The 18,986-nt window shown below is 39.9% G+C and overlaps 1 protein-coding gene across 2 annotated transcripts in view; it reads left to right on the top strand.

The window, feature by feature from the left end:
* Nucleotides 1–6,548, top strand: part of LOC124788226 — a 103,147-nt gene extending 96,599 nt beyond the window's left edge. For both annotated transcript variants that reach the window (XR_007016074.1, XM_047255407.1), the window contains one exon: nucleotides 5,709–6,548. Coding sequence is in view for 1 of the 2 variants with exons in the window: in XM_047255407.1 (XP_047111363.1) it covers nucleotides 5,709–6,026 (318 nt within the window). In the remaining variant the exon portion in view is untranslated. The remainder of the gene's footprint in view (nucleotides 1–5,708) is intronic.
* Nucleotides 6,549–18,986: the final 12,438 nt, after the last annotated feature.

Below are 18,986 nucleotides of genomic sequence, written 5' to 3'. Positions count from 1 at the left end.
TGTTGGCATGATTACCTAGTTTTGGTTGCCCATTGCATCTTACTGCCAACAATCTCAGTCTGATTTATTCACTCAGCTCACAAAGTTCTGCACATACATGCACCATAAAACCACCAGCTATCATCTGGCAAGTAATGGCATGATCAAATGATGGTACTATTCCCTTAGAGCTGCACTCATGAGTCACAACCCTAACTGGACAATCGCTCTCCTGATAGTTTTCCTTGGTCTGCAGAACATGTGTAAGCCAAACATAAACTCATCGACAGAACTTGTTCATGGGGAAGCATTACATCTCCCATGAGAATTTATTGATGCAAATTCTCTGAGGTCATCCACTCAAAACCAACCAAACTTCATACATCACATAAGGGACCACACTGCTCGCATTTGTCTTTGCAAAGCTTCCAGACGCGCCATGCCACTCAGTTGTGTACACAACAACTTGGTTTGTTGCTCCCACATAATGCTATGTATGGATAACATTCAATCTTCATTACGACTTTCTTATGCTGGACCCCAAAATGTTTTAAGAGGTGTGTGGACACTGGACATTGCAGTGAATGGCAAAAACAAACTGTTTCTCTCGATTGCATAAAGCCCACATACATCTTCCAGGATGCATTACCAGCTGAAGCACAATGAAGACAACCTCATTTTCTGGTACCAGCACTACAACAACAGCCACAGGTGCAACAACTGCCTGACACAGAACTGCAACCAGTGCACACAACTCTATCTGGACATCACGTGCACTTTCCTGAATGTTTCCTCAATGATGCTCTGCTTCCAACAAGGGGTCAGTGTAGCATCAGATCACTGTTGTCTGCTATGTGTGTTCTGTGTTGTTGTCATGGTTGTCAGATTTAATTACATGCCAGCCAGCGATGCTGTATGCACCAGCAGTAACAGAGTATTCTGTTTTTTCTTTCATTGCAATATCTACATGATTACAATTTTCCTCATGTTAAAGTACCTACTTCTCACAGATCATGAGAGTGTTTTTCAAGCACTACCACTCTACTTAAAAAATAAATGCTATTCAAATGTCAGACAGCCTTAATTCTAGCTGCACGCTACATGTGAAAAGTCAATGACATAATAACTCCTTAACTTTAATGTTTGTATTTTTTCGTAATAAAGTATTACAAAAAGTTACTACAGTTACCTGTTATGACTTTATTTTCACCATTCCAATATTTACTATGGATTTTTCCACTACTGGTAGACACTAAAGAGATTGGACGTATTATATTAATTTTATTTTCATCAAAAAATCATACCATATGTACTACATCATCTTTCACATCAGCCCCATACTTCATTGTGTCACAAAATGTGGTACCCTCTGGCAGAGTGACATGTTCCAGCAGTGTGCAAACATTGCCTTTCTTAATTATGGTGTATTTTGAACATTATCATAAGTCCTCTGTAATGCTTGTAACCTCTTCAAAATAGACTGGAGATGGCAAAATTTTGACAACATTGTGTTACAAACTACAAGTACATGTTGTCTTCTCAAACACATGCCTGGGGTTGAAGAAAATTCAGAAAGGCTCCTTAACAGAACATTCTCAAAGGCATCTTTGAAGTTAGAAACTTCAACAAGTGGAGGGCAGTTCACTTTCCCCATGGTCAGTTAGCAATTGTTTGACACGAGCAACATCAATGGTGTTCTCATGCAGTGAATCTCTGATCAGTTTGACCCATGTGGTAGGAACTGAGACTTTATTGGTTGCTCATTTTTCTTGTCAGCAGTGCCAAAAATTCTGTCAAGTGCCATGTAAGAGTGTTCTGGGATGGGTTAGAACAGATAAAGTTTCTGAAAATGAACCTGAGAAAGATGCATCTAGAATGCAAACACATTTCTGTTTTTTTCTGTGTGATGCACACATTTGTAGCTCTTTGGCAGAATGATCAGCTTTGCTTGCAAAGTAGCATTTCAGACAGATAACAACTTCATATGGCAATTTTCCATTAGTTGTTTCAGAGGACATAAATATTGTTTCACCATTGGAAGCTGGCTACATGACTTAGAATATGCAGCTATAGTTTCTTTTATAGTATTCTCTCCCAATGCTTGTTACCAGAAGAGGTAAAATTTTTTGATAATCAGAAAAATCCTCTGTATTGAAAGACCTTTCTTGGACACCACCTTCACATGAGCAAATATGTGTAGAAATGTTTAACTTTTGACAGTGCAATTTCTTTCAACACGACAGCAGCTTTAGCTTGCCCAGTAGACACTGCATTATACTGTGCATTCATTTTAATGCAGTCTTTACAAATATCTGTTTTTGACTCACCAAATTTCAAATTAAAATCATGCTGGAATTCATCATAAACAAATAATATTTTACATTTTTTTGTAACTGATGATACAGATCAGTGAAGTCTCTATGTAATAGAGGGACAGTCAGTGGAGAAGACATATATTTCACTTATACATTTGGAGTAACAATAATGACTCTCCTGAGTGGGATTATTGTCAATAAAATCATGCATCTTCTGGCGAACATAATCAGGTTTCTTGTGTCCAGGAGCATGCTTTCCTCTCCCATCCTTCAGGGATATTATTTTACAATCCTATCTTCCTCACTTTATTCCACAAAGAGCATGAAATGCTTCAATGCATACCTTAACTTGGCCACAGTCACATTTGACGTAATAGTGGTAGGTAGTTTCCCTCTGTTTGGCATCCAGCTGTAAAGATGATGACTCTGAACATGTGAAGTTGGATTATTTTTATTAAGACAGCTCTAGATCGTGACATATGGCACATGTCAAAGTAATCATAATATTGAACAATCATTTTTGATGGTATAGTGAAATTTTAATTTATAGTCTTGTTTCATGACTGGTAATTACAAAATATGCCCCAATTGACTGTAACAATAATAATAATAATAATAATAATTATTATTATTATTATTGTTATTATTATTATTATTATTATTATTATTATTATTATTATTATTATTATTGTTATTATTATTAAGAACCATTAAACAGCATTACTACTCAAGGTTGTAACAGTATATATGAGATATTAATGCACCACCAAATCTATTGCACACTACAGTTTTAAATATTACATCCGTACAAAAACATCTGAACATTAGATTCATACAAATATGGTAATTATTTCCACAGAAACTTGTGCTTTTATTTTATAACAGTGGATTACCACATCTGCTGTTGTTTGATACAACTCTGAATGTAACCATTTTGTTGTTTATGACCATCTAGATCATTGAAGTATTTGAAGATCATATATTTTAGATCAATGGAGGGCTTTTGTGCACACTGAGATCTGCAGTGGAAATCTTCTATCCAGACATGTGGACCTACAGTAGTCCCTTTGTAGCCTTTATAGACTTTACATGAACTATTAGATTACTAAATAATAAATAAATAGTGCTGCATAACATGTAAATATATTTCTATAAATCATAATTGTTTGGTCCAAAATTTACAGTTATTCTTATCTGCAATTTTCAACTACTTTGAAAGAACCACTTCTGTTTGAAAAGATTTATGAGTCTTTCACATGCATAAATGGTATCTGTTGTAGAAGGCTCATTTTCATTTTCAAATGAAGTAGAGGATTCAATATTATCTGTGCTAGTATATTTATTTGCCGCCAATGTCATGTTTCCAGTATCTAAATTGCTTTCTGGTGATTCTGAGTTCTCATCAGGACTATATTCCAGGTCACTATCGTCAAATAGATACTCATTCAAGGAGTTTACTCTCAGACCACTATTGTTCCCCCACCATTGTTCAACTGACAATGAATAAACTGCTGGCAGCAAGGAGCTTGGCTTCCACACTGGCAATAGTGCTGCCAAATGTCTTATGCTGCAACTACTTAACAGCTTGTAACTCAAAATGGAGACATAAGAGTTTCTATTTCTAAAACTACGTCCATTGAACATGACAAGTTCACAGTTTGATGGACTTGCATCTTCCTGATCTGCAAATTATTTAGCACCATTGTGGTCATCATGGTGTGTAATGTGGTATAAATTGAATTTCTCAAAACCTTTGACTCAACAATTTCTGCTTCCAAGTGCTTCAATTCTTTGTCACTAAACTTTGAAAAAACACACTACATGCTGTTCAGAACTTTTAAGAGATTTTCCACCAGCATAGATCTAAAATATGATGACAGACATGTGCAGGAAGTTGATAGTGTTATATTCTTGGGGTTACAGATTCATAACAAATTCAACTGAGAAGCATACCACAGGACTGCTCAAGCACCAAAACAAACCTATTTTTGCAATGTGAATGTTGTCAGATATAGGTGATATAAAAATAAAAAATCTGGCATACTATACTTACTTTCCTTCCATAACATCATATGGGGCTATTTTTTGGGATAATTCATCCAGCCAAGCTAAAGTTTTCCTGATCCAAAAAAATGTAATAAGTATTATTTGTGGTATGAACTCAAGAAAATCCTGCAGAGGCCTATTTAGGGAACTGGGGATATTAACTACTGCTTCCCAATATATTTATTCCGTAATGAAATTTTCATTAAAACTTTTTTCAAACCAACAGCTCAGTGCACAGAATCAGTATTAGAAGCAAGAATACCCTCCACAAAGTTTTAAAGTCACTTACTTTGTTATTTTGGTCCAGAAAGATGTCCATTATTCAGGAACACACATTTCCAATAATTTGCTAGCAGCCATAAAAGGTTTAACTACTAATATTTTATAGTTTATGAAGAGCCTACTGGATTTATTGGTGGTCAGTGTTTATGAATTTCTGAGTAAAACCAACTGATGTGTAATGTGAGTATTAGTACATGCCAACGTCTGTGCAAATTCAGTGTAGCAGTGTGATCATTGTAAATAGGTGTTGTAACATGATCTGATTTTTCTATCTGATGATGCATGGCTACAATAACCTAAGAATTATCATATGCACCTGTGTATTGAACATTTACATGTTTTATGACAATTTTGCTATTTCCTTGTAAATGAAAATATGTTTAAGACCTTTTGACTTACTCTACATCCATGACAACCATTTGACTTGGAATCTGTGGACAGTATTACTGAACCACAATATCATTGCACATGGGAGTGAGGGTGCTTCGGTTGGCTTATCACGAGTCAGTGTGTAATTGCAGTTGATAATATATGCGCAGCTCATCTGTAATCATTAACACTGTGATGCATTTTCCTTAGTCACCACTGTACTTGTTTACTGTTATGTCACCATACATTTTCAGTAATAAAGTGCAATAATATAGTCTTTGACTAGTACATCAGCATATTTGTTTTTTCTTTGTAAATATTTATTGTGTATTCTTGTTTTTCTGACATTTCTGCCTCCTGGAGGATCTGCTCACTATGGATCTATTTGAATGAAAAGCGTATCTAATCTAAAATAATCTAACCCTCCAGTTACAAGTCTATAGTTCTTTCCCTCATTAAAAAGAATCAATTTCAGTTGAACTGACATATTTCTGTTTAAGTCAGTGTGTTTTCTGCTGCAAATATCATTTAGAATTAATTATAGTCCCATATGTAAATAAGATGTCTAAACTAACAATTATATTTCATTTCACTTACTTCACTCAAAATGTTACTTTAAAGATAATTAATTCTTTTTCATACAGACAATCTATTTTCACCACATTTCAGTAGTTCAACAGTTTTTATGATTTCATGAATATAGTTTATTCATTTCAGGGTAACGTGTCAGTGATTCTGCCACAAAATTTTGACCCCCAGACCCAGCAGTCATCTCCACCTCTTGGACTGCCATTTTTGGCACCATATAGCACAGTGAGAATGGAGACCGAAATCACACTACTGCGGATGCCACCACCAGTTCCGCAGTCAGAGCAGATGTCCATGGAGACGCCACCTCCAGACACCCACCATAGTGCACCTGGGATTTTGCCCGCTGTCATCTTGAGCACACCATCTGTGTCCCTGGATGTGGGTGTCCACTCTGTGGCCAGTTTTTCAGCCAGTGTTCCCGATTACTCTCAATGCATGTACTAGTGCGCAGACAGGGAGCTGCCGTCAGCTGTCACTACAGCCAATGTCCGCTCACGTACATCCACACTCCCTATGCCTTTGTCATCTGACCCATGACTACAAGATGACAGTGCAGAGATTTGGAAGGAGGCAGGAGGAATGTGGTGTCATCCAAAGAGTATGGTCCCATGTTAAAGTTGGTACCTCACAACGGAACCACAAACTAAAGACAGTTGCTGCCGGATGCAACTACAAATGAGAGACATTGATGAAGACAAACTCTCAAGACATTCCATACATCACTGCTGCTGGAAATCTACTTATGTCAGAGTGCAGTGCCACTTATCCCACTCTGATAGCTAGCTCGGATGGTAGCCTCATCGTAGTACAGATCCAGGAATGAGCTAGTATCATTAGTCATAATAGTGCACTTAGGTCCAGGGTAAAGTGATTTTTGACTGTCATGTTAAACTAAGAACAATTCTAGGTAGAACAAACATTCAGTACAAGAACTAAAAACGTTTGCAACACTGCAGTACTTTTATTAATTGTGAAGAACAATTAGCATTCGGTGCTGAGTTTGTGTCATACGCATACTGTCCCTCATGTGGACATAGATGTCTTCCAAAGTTAAGTATCTGCTATTAAAGTGTTTTACTGAAACTGATCTAATATTAATTATATGTTGTAGAGCTACCAAAACCTTCTGCTCAAGTTAGGAACTTAGAACTTTTGTCTCAGCTTCTTATGAAACATAAAAGTTTTTATCATCAATATTTCATACTGTTTTGTAGCAGAATGTCACAAGTTACAAAAGAGACTTGAATCCTGTGCTAATTTTTCCATCCCTCTAAGGGAACTGAGGAAAGAAGCAAAAATTTATTGGACATATGAAGGACTTATTTCAATAATGGTACAAGTCCATTTTTGTTCATTCCGAGATACAGGGTCCTACAGTTAAATGAGCACTGAAAAATCTGCGGTTGAGATACCAGAAATATTCAAGTATATATACTCATACTCAAGAATATATACTTGAATATTTCTGGTATCTCAATTGCAGATTTTTCAGTGCTCATTTAACTTTAGGACTCTGTGTCTCAGAACTCTTGAAATAAGCCCTTCATATGACACTTTTAATATCAATGCCTACAATCAGTAACAAGTCCTCTACTAAGCCACAAGACAACATCTTGTCAGCAAACAGGGTGCACTCTAAAACAATGTGACATGTTGATGTCCACATAACAGAGGCAAGAAAATGTGGTGTACTGATCTTCAAATAACAGACACACTACACACTGTTGAAGTGTATCATAGTATAAGAAAACCATACATCAAATGGCTCTCCCTTAGCCAGAGATAAGTTAACAGGACTTTGTTCTATTTCAGAGGCTGGAAGGAATTATGGCATGGTCAGGTGGTAGGATTTTCCAGCCACAGCTTGTTCTCTGCCTCCCTTCTGGCCATTTTTCCCTGCCAATAACTCATGATAATACTCCTCAACAGAATTGTTACTCCACGTATGAGAACTTTATGTTTTTTGCCAAAGTAGGTACTGCAAACACTTCATTGGTTTCCAAACCCACCAGTATACTGCTCTGAATTTCAGTGTGCTCTGGTACCCTACATTATACCACATCTTTCCTAAATATTGTAGGCAAAGAAGTGCATTCTTGACTAACTTGGTTTCTCTGTTAGGGGAGCTTGAAGTTCACTCATAGACATTTCATTGCTCATATAAATTTTGTCTACTCCAGTGTCAAGATCTCATGTACCACAATGCCAGACTTATCAGATTAATTTGGTAAGTAGATCTTGATGTTGTAATTGGAGCAAACAAAAGAACAGGCATCACTGTCACTCTGTTTAGACCAAACGGACAGCATTGGCATAATATGTCGTAACAACTTGTTTTGAAAATTAAAATCCCAGCTACTTTCCTTCTTAGATTGCAGCAACTATAAAATTCGTGGGGGTGGGGGGTACTTCAGGGGCCACAGGAATCAGTACTGGGCTTATTCCTGTTTGTAATCTACATCTTCCAATGACTTTAAAGTTCAATTCAGAAACTGTAATGTTTGCTGTTGACAGAAGCAAGTTAATCAAGGTCTCATCTCAATTTCAGGAGACACTGCTCAAAGGGTAGCTAAACAGTGCTGCAAGTGGTTCACAGCTAAAAGTGTAAGCCTCAGTCTCACAAAGACTATGTGAATTCTGGTTTATTAGCCTGATAACAGATGAATCACTGATTGCAAAAGCTATTAAGTCCACTTTTGGTGAAAACTGAGTTAAAGGCAAAAACTGCATATTCTGCATGTAGCTCCACCAGACAATGCACGAAAACAGTCAAAGTCATCGTTTGTTGCCATTCAAACAAAAGTAGGAAGTTTGAGCTGAGTGCAAAAACATTTTTACTTTCTTCTCAACTGTTGGAACTAAAGTAATGTGCAGTATAACTGTATGGAAGAAATTGGCATTGTTGATTTTAGTATTTTTGTTAAAATGGAAAATGGATGAAGTGGCATGTACCAGCAGTTATAAGAAGAAAAGGGTAAAACATTCTTCAGAATACCAAAGAAATATTATGAAGGAAGCTAAAATTCATGGAGAGGAACATGTGAATTTTAGAGGCAAAGAAATTCCAAAGAATGGTGACAGGAGAAGACTGCAAGTGTCGAAGAAGTTGTTTTAGTGTTATTCCATAAGACAACAGAACTCAAGCTATAGCACATTTTCTGAACATGGAATGCAAGAATGACCAGAACCTTTCCTGCAAGGACTGATCACAGCTAGTGACGTTGAAAGACACTGCCCAAGAAGCGAGAAGGGGTGCAGGCGTGAAAAATCTTTTAGCTACTGTGTCCTTGGTGGAGACAAATGATGTGAGGTGTGTAGAGAAGCTTTTGTAAGTATTTATGCAGTAACTGATGTGAGAGTTAAAAGAATTCACAAATTTCTGTGTAGTGGGCAAACACCGAAAGACGGAAGAGGGAAATGTAAGAGTGTTAATGCTATACCATCAGAGGAAACTGTCAAAATTATATATCACATCAGATCATTCCTCATTAAGGAAAGTCATACTATGCACTACCTTTACTGTGAACTATCTGTGAAAAAAGTACACCAACTTTTTATTGCCAAACATCCATACAAATGCTATAATAAGATTTTTTTGTGAAAACTTTTCACTTGCTTTCGAAAGACCTAAAGTAGACACTTGCTGCACCTGTGAAGAGTTGACGTTAAAGATTAAGTCAAAAAACACTCAATGAGGTAGAAAAATGAGCAGCAGTAGCAGAGAAGATTGTCCATATCTGAAGATCTAAGAAGTTTTATTATGCTCTGCAAGATGGGAAAGGACAGTCGGAGACTAATCCTGGAACTACTGCTTTATGTTTTGAGTACATGCAAAATGTTCAACTTCATGTCCCAGTGCCAGTTGACTGTTGCAGTATTTTGTACACATAATCTACATACAAGCTCATCTTTTTTTTATCTCTATCATGAAGGGAACGTGAAGAAAGGACCCAATGAATTTGTACTTTTCTGTTAAGCTACACCAATGAATATATGGCCCAAGATGTGAAAAACTTATTTCCATTTTCTGATGACTGCCCGGGACAGAACAAACACAACACAATGATACACCTGCACTTAGCTCTTCTGGAGTTAGACCAATTTAAAAAGATTGAACATTTTTACCCTATCCCGCAGTCATTAATTCCTGCCATGTGATAGGGTATTTGGGGTAATAAAGAGAGCACTTAAGAAAGTAGAGAGAATGTACACAATCCATGAATTTCTGGATCTTATAGTAACTGCAAACTGTAATTTCATCATGAACACACACACACACACACACACACACACACACACCCACACACACCCAGGTGTTTTGCTAAGTCTGGTAAAAAGCAACAAATTTTTTTTTTTTTTTTTTTTTTTTTTTTTTTTGTAAACAACTCACCTTACTTTTTGACATGCTCTCCTTTAAAGGATCTAAACTTCATCCAGCAATCATCCTGCTTTTTCATTCCATTGGAAAAATAGGCTCTGTCAAACTGTGCAAAACACTCATTGACTGCAACTATTATTTCCTCATATGATGAAAATTTCTTCCCAGCAAGCCAATATTTCACATTAGCAACCAGGAAGGTGTCACTTGGAGCTATGTTTGATGAATAGGGTAGACAACGAACCAGTTCAAAGACCAGTTCATGCACTTTCCCCTTTGTTATCACTGATGTATGGAGTGGTGCCCTGGTAAATGAGCACTTTCATGTGTGCCAACCTTTGTCTTTTTTCTGCCAACATAGGCTTAGAATAATCCAACAATGAAGCTTAATAGGGTCCAGTTATGGTTCTGCCTTTTTTCAACTACTCTATGAGGATTATCCCTTGGGAATCCTAAAAAAAAGTGGCCATCACCTAACTAGCTGACAAAATGATCTTTTCATTCTTTCAAGCACTGTTTCCAGTCTTTGTTCATTGTTTTGACTGCCATTTTGACTCTGGGCTGAGTAATGATGAATACAAGTTTCATAAACAGTCATAAATCTTGTGTATTGTGATTAAACATCACCAAACACCGTGTTGAAACGTTGTGCCCAGTGCACTTTTGGTTGGCATGAGCAATCATGGCACCCATCTCACACACACTTTCTTCATAGGCAATTGTCCATGCAGGATATTATGCACTCACTCAGTTGAGATGCCTACAGCCTCAGCATTCTCATGAATTTTTATTTGATTATCTTGCATTACCATACCATGGATTTTGTCAATGGTTTCCTTTATACCGACCTCAATTTGAAAGCCGGAGTGTGGTTCATCTTTGGTGCTTGTCCGACCATGTTTTAATTCATTAATCCAAAAGCAAATTGTCTTCAATGATGGTGTAGAGACTCTGTGAACTTCATCCAATTCTGTTAGTCTTGGTCTGCCTCTTGTATTTTTCCCTTCTGCTGTACCATCGTGTCACCTGAAGGTAACTGAACACAGAAGGGGCACATGGGTCACCCATATGATGAGACAAGGTTTCTCTTTCTCCACTCTGTGGAGGATCTCTGCATTTGATATCTTGTATACCAGGAAATCTTGAGCATTCTGCAGCAGCACCACATCTTGAAAGCTGTTGTTTGGTTGTGGAAAGGTTTCCTCTCATTAAAAGCAGTTTTTGCCTGGTGGATTTGTCCTATAATATCCTTCCTTGACCTTCCATCTCAAGTAATTTTACTCCCTAGGTAAGCAAATGATTCAACAGTTTCCAGTCACTCATTGTTAAAGGAGCGTTGGGTAATGGCGTTTTGCCTGCTCATCACTAAGAGTTTTGTTTTACCTTTATTAATTTTCATATTACAGGAAGGGCTGAGGGTGGCTTCCACATGGGTTAGCACTGCTTCTAATTGTTTTGCATCCTCACTTAACACTTCTTCTTTATTTGTGTCAGAGGTACACTAAAATGAACACATATACAATACATACAAAGAAAACTATACAGTATTCACCCAGAATTGGGCAACTTTGATAGCACTGGGCGCTGCAGATGTTAAGTCTTTCATGCTACAGCTGGTTGGGCATGAGTTACATTTCAAGAGATGCCGGGTTGTCTGCAATTCAGTGCATTCGTACAGTGTTGTGTTGGCATTTGGCAGCTAGAAGTTCCATTTAAGGAGATTGTCCCTCGATCTTGCGACTTCAGTCCATAGTCTGTTCAAGGACTTTCAGATGACCCACTTCTCTGTGTGTCCAGGTGGCATCCAGTTTGACAGGTGTTGGCATCTTTCTTTCCACTTGGTGAGTCAGGTAGCTGCAGCTGATCCTTCTAAGGGCTGTGAAGTTGTTAGGAAACTCTTCCTGGACTTCAGTCTTGGCTTGGCAGGTTGATGTCCAAAGAGTGGATGTGAGGTCACTGTATTTTATTTATGCCTCTCAATGTTAGCAGCAACCTCTATTCTGATGTCACATGGAGGAATCCCAGTGAGACATTGAACTTTGTCCATGGGGGTTGGCCTTAGGGAGCCTGTAACAATCCTACAGCTGTCATTAAGGGCTACATCAACCTGCTTTGCATGTACTGAATTGTACCACAATGGGCTAGCATACTCTCCTGCAGAACAGCATAAGGCAAGAGCTGTTGTTCTTAATGTTTGTGGATGTGTACCCCAGTTCGACCCCACCAGTTTCCGAAGAAGCTTCAGACAATGTTCCTTGTAGGTCAGTGTACGGTCGAGAGTGACACCCAAATATCTGGGGTGGGAACAATATTCTGGTGCAACTCCATTCCAGAATATTTCAAGTTTCCTGTCGCCTTGCTTATGTTTCAGATGGAATGAACACACTTGTGTTTTCTTAGGATTGGGTGCGAGCTGATTCTTTTCACAGTAAGTACCAAGCTGTTGTAGAGGATGTGTAAGCATTATCTCTACATCTTCAAACTGATTGCCCTGGGCAGCAAGAGCAAGGTCATCAGCATACATGAAACTTTTGCATCCTTGAGGCTGTGGTTGATTGTTAATGTACACATTAAATAAAATAGGTGACAGTACACTCCCTTGGGGGAGACGGTTCTTTTGAGTTCTCTGTCAGCTGTGTTTTCCTTGGAAGTCCACAAAAAAATGTCGATTCTGTAGGAGTGTTGCAATTATCCTTGTCAGCACGTAGTCGTTAGTCAGGTTGTAGATTTTGTGCAGTAACACTCTGTGGTTTACAGTGTCAAAGGCCACTGAAAAGTCAACAAAAGCTACACCTGTTATCTTTCTCTGCTCAAAGCCATCTTCTATGAACTGAGAAAGATAAAGGATTTGTGAGGCGCAATTCTTGCCTGGTCTAAAGCCAGCTTGTTGTGAAATAAGAAGTGGATCAACTACCGCAGTTTAGCGGTGAAGAATCATTCTCTCTAGATGGCAAAGGAGGGATACTGGCCTGTAGTTCTTCGGATCCATTGGTGACTTTCCAGGTTTTAGTATCGCAAACACGTGTGACTTGCACCATAATTTTGGGATCTTGAAAAAAGCCAGACAATGGTTATACAGGTTTAAGAGCCAGTCTTTGGTTGTGGTGCCAAAATGTTTAATTTGCTCTACACAAATGTCGTCTAATCCTGCTGCTTAGCCATTTTTAATTTGTGAATGGCTTCTTCTAATTCATCTAGGTTGAATGGTCTAGTAAGGTTATTATTCTGAAATTGTTCCTTAAACTCTAATTTGAAGTCCAATTTTTTGATAGGAGATCTTGGTGTAGCATTCTCAAGAATCTGTGTAGCAATTTCATTTGGAGTGATGTTAGCATGATTGGCATGTTTGGTTGGATTGTTATTTAGTTTTCTCAGCAGTTTCCAGGCCTTCTGGCTGCTAATTGAAAGATCTGTTTCCTCCATAAGTTTAATCCATCTTTCTCTTTTGTTTTCTGCTATGGAAGACATTACTTCTTGACCAGCTAAGATGGTTTGCTCATTGAATGGATCTTGTTCAAACAGCGACAGGTATGCATTCATTAGGGCTGCCGACTGGGTTGTTAATCTGTAGAGGTGTTGTGTTCTGCAGCCTTGTGGCATAGATAACTTATTGTAGTTTTCTGGTGTTGCCTGGAGATCAGTTACAATTTTATCCAGGTTGGTACTAAAAAGCTTTCAGTTATCCTAATAGAAGTTGTATCTTCTGTGGAATTGAATGGTTCTTGGTTGGGATACTGCAGTAACTTGGCACATCAGAGGTGGTGTTGAGAACTGGGTACAGGGTGGCAAACTGTCTTAACACATTGTTGGCCTATGTGCTCACTTGCGAATATTAGATCTGGGTTATATCCACGTTTCCAACGTCCACTGTTGAAAGATGTGGGGAGTTTACTATCATGGATGAGAGTTAGTTGGAAGGTGTCAGACCATTTCAGCACTTCTTTCCCGTTGTCATCATCTTGTGAGTAGCCCCAAACATACTGTACCTGTTGAAGTCTCCAACTACAAACTTGGTTTGGTGTTTGTTGAAGTTCTCAGGGGTTACAAAAGAGAACTTTGCATTAGGTGTTTTTTAGATAGACAATACAATGCAGTTATCAAGTTCTGCTGTGAGTATTTCAGTATCATTGTGTTCAGAGATGGATGTAGACATAATGTGGAGGTCGGGTCATACAAATAAGGCCCTTCCATATTGTTTATGAGGTCTTTCAGCAATAAGTCTCATTCTAGGTATTTTGGGGCAACACATTTGATCATCTCTGTGGGTTTCTTGTAGGCACAAACATCGCAGCAATTAGTTTGGCAGAGTTCACCCAAAAGCTCTTGTTTGGGAGATGACAGTCCCTCTACATTAAAAGCCAGTATTGTTAACTTTGGCCTTAAGAAAGGCCTATGTACAACAGATGACATCATTTGCTTGTACTTCTGGAATGCTGATGCTCGGTTCAGTACTGGAAAATCTATTACAAGTACCCATGCAGGGGCACCATGTGCAGGAATCAGCTTCACCCCCCCTTAACACTGATATATCATCAACAAATCTCAGCATGTCTATTGTCTTACCATGAATTTTAATTCCTTCTATGTCTTCTAGTTTCTCCTTAACTTCATCTATTCCCTCTGAATATATCCGTTGAACAGGACAGGAGAGAGTGAGCAGCCCTGTCATGCACCCTGCTTAACAGTAGCATCCTCTTGATGTTCTCCTCACCTTTTCACAGCCACCTCTTCTCTATATAGTCTCTGCATTAGTGTTCTTCCCTTATCAGTTTATGCCAGTCTCTCTCAGCATCTTGAAAAGCTGTCACCAGTCTACCATGTTGAATGCTTTCTCTAAGTTGATGAAGGAAATATGTGTGTCTTGAGCCTTCTTTAGTCTTTTCTCAAGAATTAATTGTAAGCGAGTGCTGCTTCTCATGTACCTACAAGTCTTCTAAAGCCAAACCGGTCACCTGTGATCATTGCATCTATACTGCCTTCTATCCACCTTAGAATGATAGAGTTCAAGCTCTTCATGCCGCATGTTAGCAAACTGAGGCTCCTACATTGTTTACATCTGTTTGTCAATGCTTTATTTGGTATTGGCACTGTGATACAGTTTTTAAAGTTTATTGGGAGCTCTCCAGTTTCATATACAACTTGTAGTAGTTGTTCTCCAGCAGCCTTGATGTGTTCTGCTGGTATATCATCAACTCCAGTGGCTTTCCCAGGTTTTAGCTGCCTGACTGCAAGGTTGAACTCATCGCACAATATATAATCTCTCTCTCTTCTTCCAGATCAATTTCCTCAGCGTTCTCTGGTTCCAGGTCTTCATTATTTCCTGCATACAGTTTTTCAGTGTATTGTTTCTACCTTTCTACTAATTTTTTCTGCTCATATAATACTATTCCACCTTCATCTAAGATTCCAATTCATTTTTACAGGCCAATTTCAGCTTGATCATTTCATTCACCTCTTTGCATTGGTCCTCCAGGAATTGATGTTCAGCCTTTTTTTTTTTACGGTTGATTTCATTCCTCAATGCTTATTACTGCCTTTGTTCTTCCTTGGTTCTGTCTTGTTCCAGGTTACACCTTAAATTTATTTTTGATATTATGCTTTCTGTAATCCATTCTTTTTTATGCTTTTCCTTCTGTCTCCCAACTACTATATTTGCTACTCACAGCATATTCCTTTTTCAAGCCTGTCAACTTTCTTCAACATTTCTGGTGTTGTTAATAACTGTAGCCGTGTTTGTTTCTTCCTAGTATGTCGTCCTACCATATCATTCTGTAGTCTCTTCAGATCCCATTTCTTCTTAAGATTTTTGAATGTCAAATCACAGTCTCCACTCACTGAAGTCCAAATGATCAATCAAGATGTGAAGTCTATCAAACAATGGAAAATCCAGTATGGAATGTAACAACAAGGAAAGTTGCTACTCACCATATAGCAGAGATGCTGAGTTGCGATAAGCACAACAAAAAGATTCACACAATTTAGCTTCTGGCCACTAAGGCCTTTGTCAGTAGTAGACACACACATACACACATGCACACACACGCGCACACACACATGCACACGCATGCAAGTGCAACTTGCATACACATCTGCAGTCTCAGAGAACTGAAACCACACTGTGAGCGGCACCAGTGCATGATGGGAGTGGAAAATGGGTGAGAGTAAGGAGGAGGCTGGGGTGGGGAGGGGGAGGGATAGTACGGTGGGAGTGACGGACAGTGAAGTGTTTCAGTTTAGACGGAGGGCAGGAGAGAAGGTGCGGAGGGAGAGGGGGTAAGTAGCGAAAAGGAGAGAAATAAAAAGAAATTAAAAGACTGGGTGTGGTGGTGAAATGACAGCTGTGTAGTGCCAGAATGGGAACAGGGAGGGGGCTGGATGGGTGAGGACAGTGACTAACAAAGGTTGAGGCCAGGAGGGTTACGGGAATGTAGGATGTGTTGCAGGGAAAGTTCCCACCTGCGCAGTTCAGAAAAGCTGGTGTTGATGGGAAGGATCCATATTGCACAGGCTGTGAAGCAGTCATTGAGATGAGGGATATCTTGTTTGGCAGCGTGTTCAGCAACAGGGTGGTTCACTTGTTTTTTGGCCACAGTTTGTCGGTGGCCGTTCATGTGGACAGATAGCTTGTTGGTTGTCATGCCTACATAGAATGCAGCACAGTGGTTGCAGCTTATCTTGTAAATCACAGGACTGATTTCACAGGTAGCCCTGCCTTTGATGGGATAGGTGATGTTAGTGACCAGACTATGTGGTGGTAGGAGGATCTATGGGATAGGCCTTGCATCTAGGTCTATTACAGGGGTATGAGCCATGAGGTAAGCGATTGGGAGCAGGGGTTGTGTAAGGATGGACGAGTATATTGTGTAGGTTCAGTGGACAGTGGAATACCACGATAGGAGGAGTAGGAAGGATAGTGGGCAAGACATTTCTCATTTCAGGGCACGATGAGAGGTAATCAAAACCCTGGCGGAGAATGTAATTCAGTTTCTCCAGTTCCAGATGGTACTGAGTTACGAGGGGAATGCTCCTCTGTGACCGGACTTTGGGACTTTGGGAGGTGGTGGGAGTCTGGAAAGATAAGGCATGGGAGATTTGTTTTTGTACAAGGATGGGAGGATAATTACAGTCAGTGAAGGCTTCAGTGAGACCCTCGGTATATTTTTAGAGGGACGGCTAGTCACCGCAGATGTGACAAGCATGGGTGGCTAGGCTGTACAGAAGGGACTTCTTGGTATGGAATGGATGGCAGCTGTCGGAATGGAGGTATTGCTGGTGATTAGTAGATTTGATATGGATGGAGGTACTGATGTAGCCATCTCTGAGGTGGAGGTCAACATCTAGGAAGGTGGCTTTTTGGGTTGAGTAGGACCAGATGAAGCAAATGGGGGAGAAGTTGTTGAGGTCCTGGAGGAATGTGAATAAGGTGTCCTCACCTTGAATCCAGACAGCAAAGATGTCGTCAGTGAACGTGAACCAGGTGAGGGGTTTAGGATTCTGGGTTTTTAGGAAGGATTCCTCTAGATGGCCCCTGAACAAGTTAGCATAGGATTGTGCCATGTGGGCACCCATAGCCGTACCACAAATTTGTTTTTAGGTAATGCCTTCACAGGAGAAGTAATTGTGGGTGAGGATATAGTTGGCCATGGAGACTAGGGAGGAGTTTGTTGGTTTGGAATCCACAGGGCGCCTTGGAAAGGTAGTGTTCAATAGCAGTAAGGCCATGGGCATTAGGAATGTTGGTGTACAGGGAGGTGGCATCAATAGTGACAAGCAGAGCACCATGTAGCAAAGGGACAGGTACTGTGGAGAGTCGGTCGAGGAAATGTTTGGTATCTTTTATATATGAGGATAGGCTCCAGGTAATAGGTTGAAGGTTTTGGTCTACAAGAACAGAGATTCTCTCAGTGGGGGCACAGTAACTGGCTGCAATGGGGTGTCCTGGGTGGTTGGGTTTATGGACTTTAGGAAGCATGTAGAAGGTGGGAGTGCGGGGAGTGGTAGGGGTAAGTACAGAGATGGACTCTGGGGAGAGGTTCTGGGATGGGCCTAAGGATATGCACTCCAGGCAAATGCCGGGATGGTTCCTCTGAAAGGGCACGGCCAACTTCCTTCCCCATCCTTCCCTAATCCGATGAGACCAATGACCACGCTGTCTGGTCTTTCCCAAACCAACCAACCAACCAACCTAAGGATATGAGTAGCAACTGGAGATCCTGCTGGATTACTGGAATGGGATCACTGTGGCATGGTTTGTAGGTGAAAGTTTCTGACAGCTGACGGGGTCCTTCTGCCACGTAGTCCTTGTGGTTCAAAACAATGTTGGCGGAGCCTTTGTCTGCATGTAGGATTATAAGATTGGGAACAGTTTTTAGATGGTGGACTGTGGTTTTTCTGCGGATGTAAGGTTAGTTTGCATGCTGAGTGATTTGGGGAATGATGGTGAGGCAAGGTTCGAGGATAAGAAATTCTGGAAAGTTAACAGGGGGTGGTTTGGAGGCAGAAGGGGTGGGTCACAGTTGGATAGAGGAGTGAACTGAGTTAGGCAAGGTTCAATATTGGTCTTTGGTTGAGTCTGATTGGCCGGGTTGGTGGCAAAAAAGTGTTTCCACTCTAGGGACCGGGAGAAGGAGAGAAGGTCTTTAACTAGTCCTGCATGGTTGAATTTGGGAGTGGGGCAAAAGGTGAGGCCTTTGGAAAGGACTGATATTTCTGTGGGACTAAGGCTTCTGGAGAAAACATTCATAATGGTGTTGCAGGTCTGTTTTGGATCTGGGTTCTGTGTGGTGGTGGGAGGGAGTTTTGGAGGGTGGGGTAAGTGTAGTATATCTGTGAGACAGGGTTTGTCAGCTACGAGGGGGCGTGGGGAAGGTTTGGAGATTGTTGTAGAAGTGGTGGGTAGTGGTATTCCAAGGCGGGAGTAGGAAGTGAGCAGGATGGAGAGCTTTTTGAGGTAGCGTTGTGCATGTTGCTCAAGTTCCTGCAGGGCAAGAGTTTCAATGTGTGTTGTGTGTTCCAGGAATTTGGGA

This window comes from Schistocerca piceifrons, chromosome 3 (assembly GCF_021461385.2).
Source record: "Schistocerca piceifrons isolate TAMUIC-IGC-003096 chromosome 3, iqSchPice1.1, whole genome shotgun sequence".
NCBI classification, from domain to species: Eukaryota; Metazoa; Arthropoda; class Insecta; order Orthoptera; family Acrididae; genus Schistocerca; species Schistocerca piceifrons.
The sequence above is the reverse complement of the archived record's forward strand: the minus strand, read 5'-3'. Positions and strand labels throughout refer to the sequence as shown.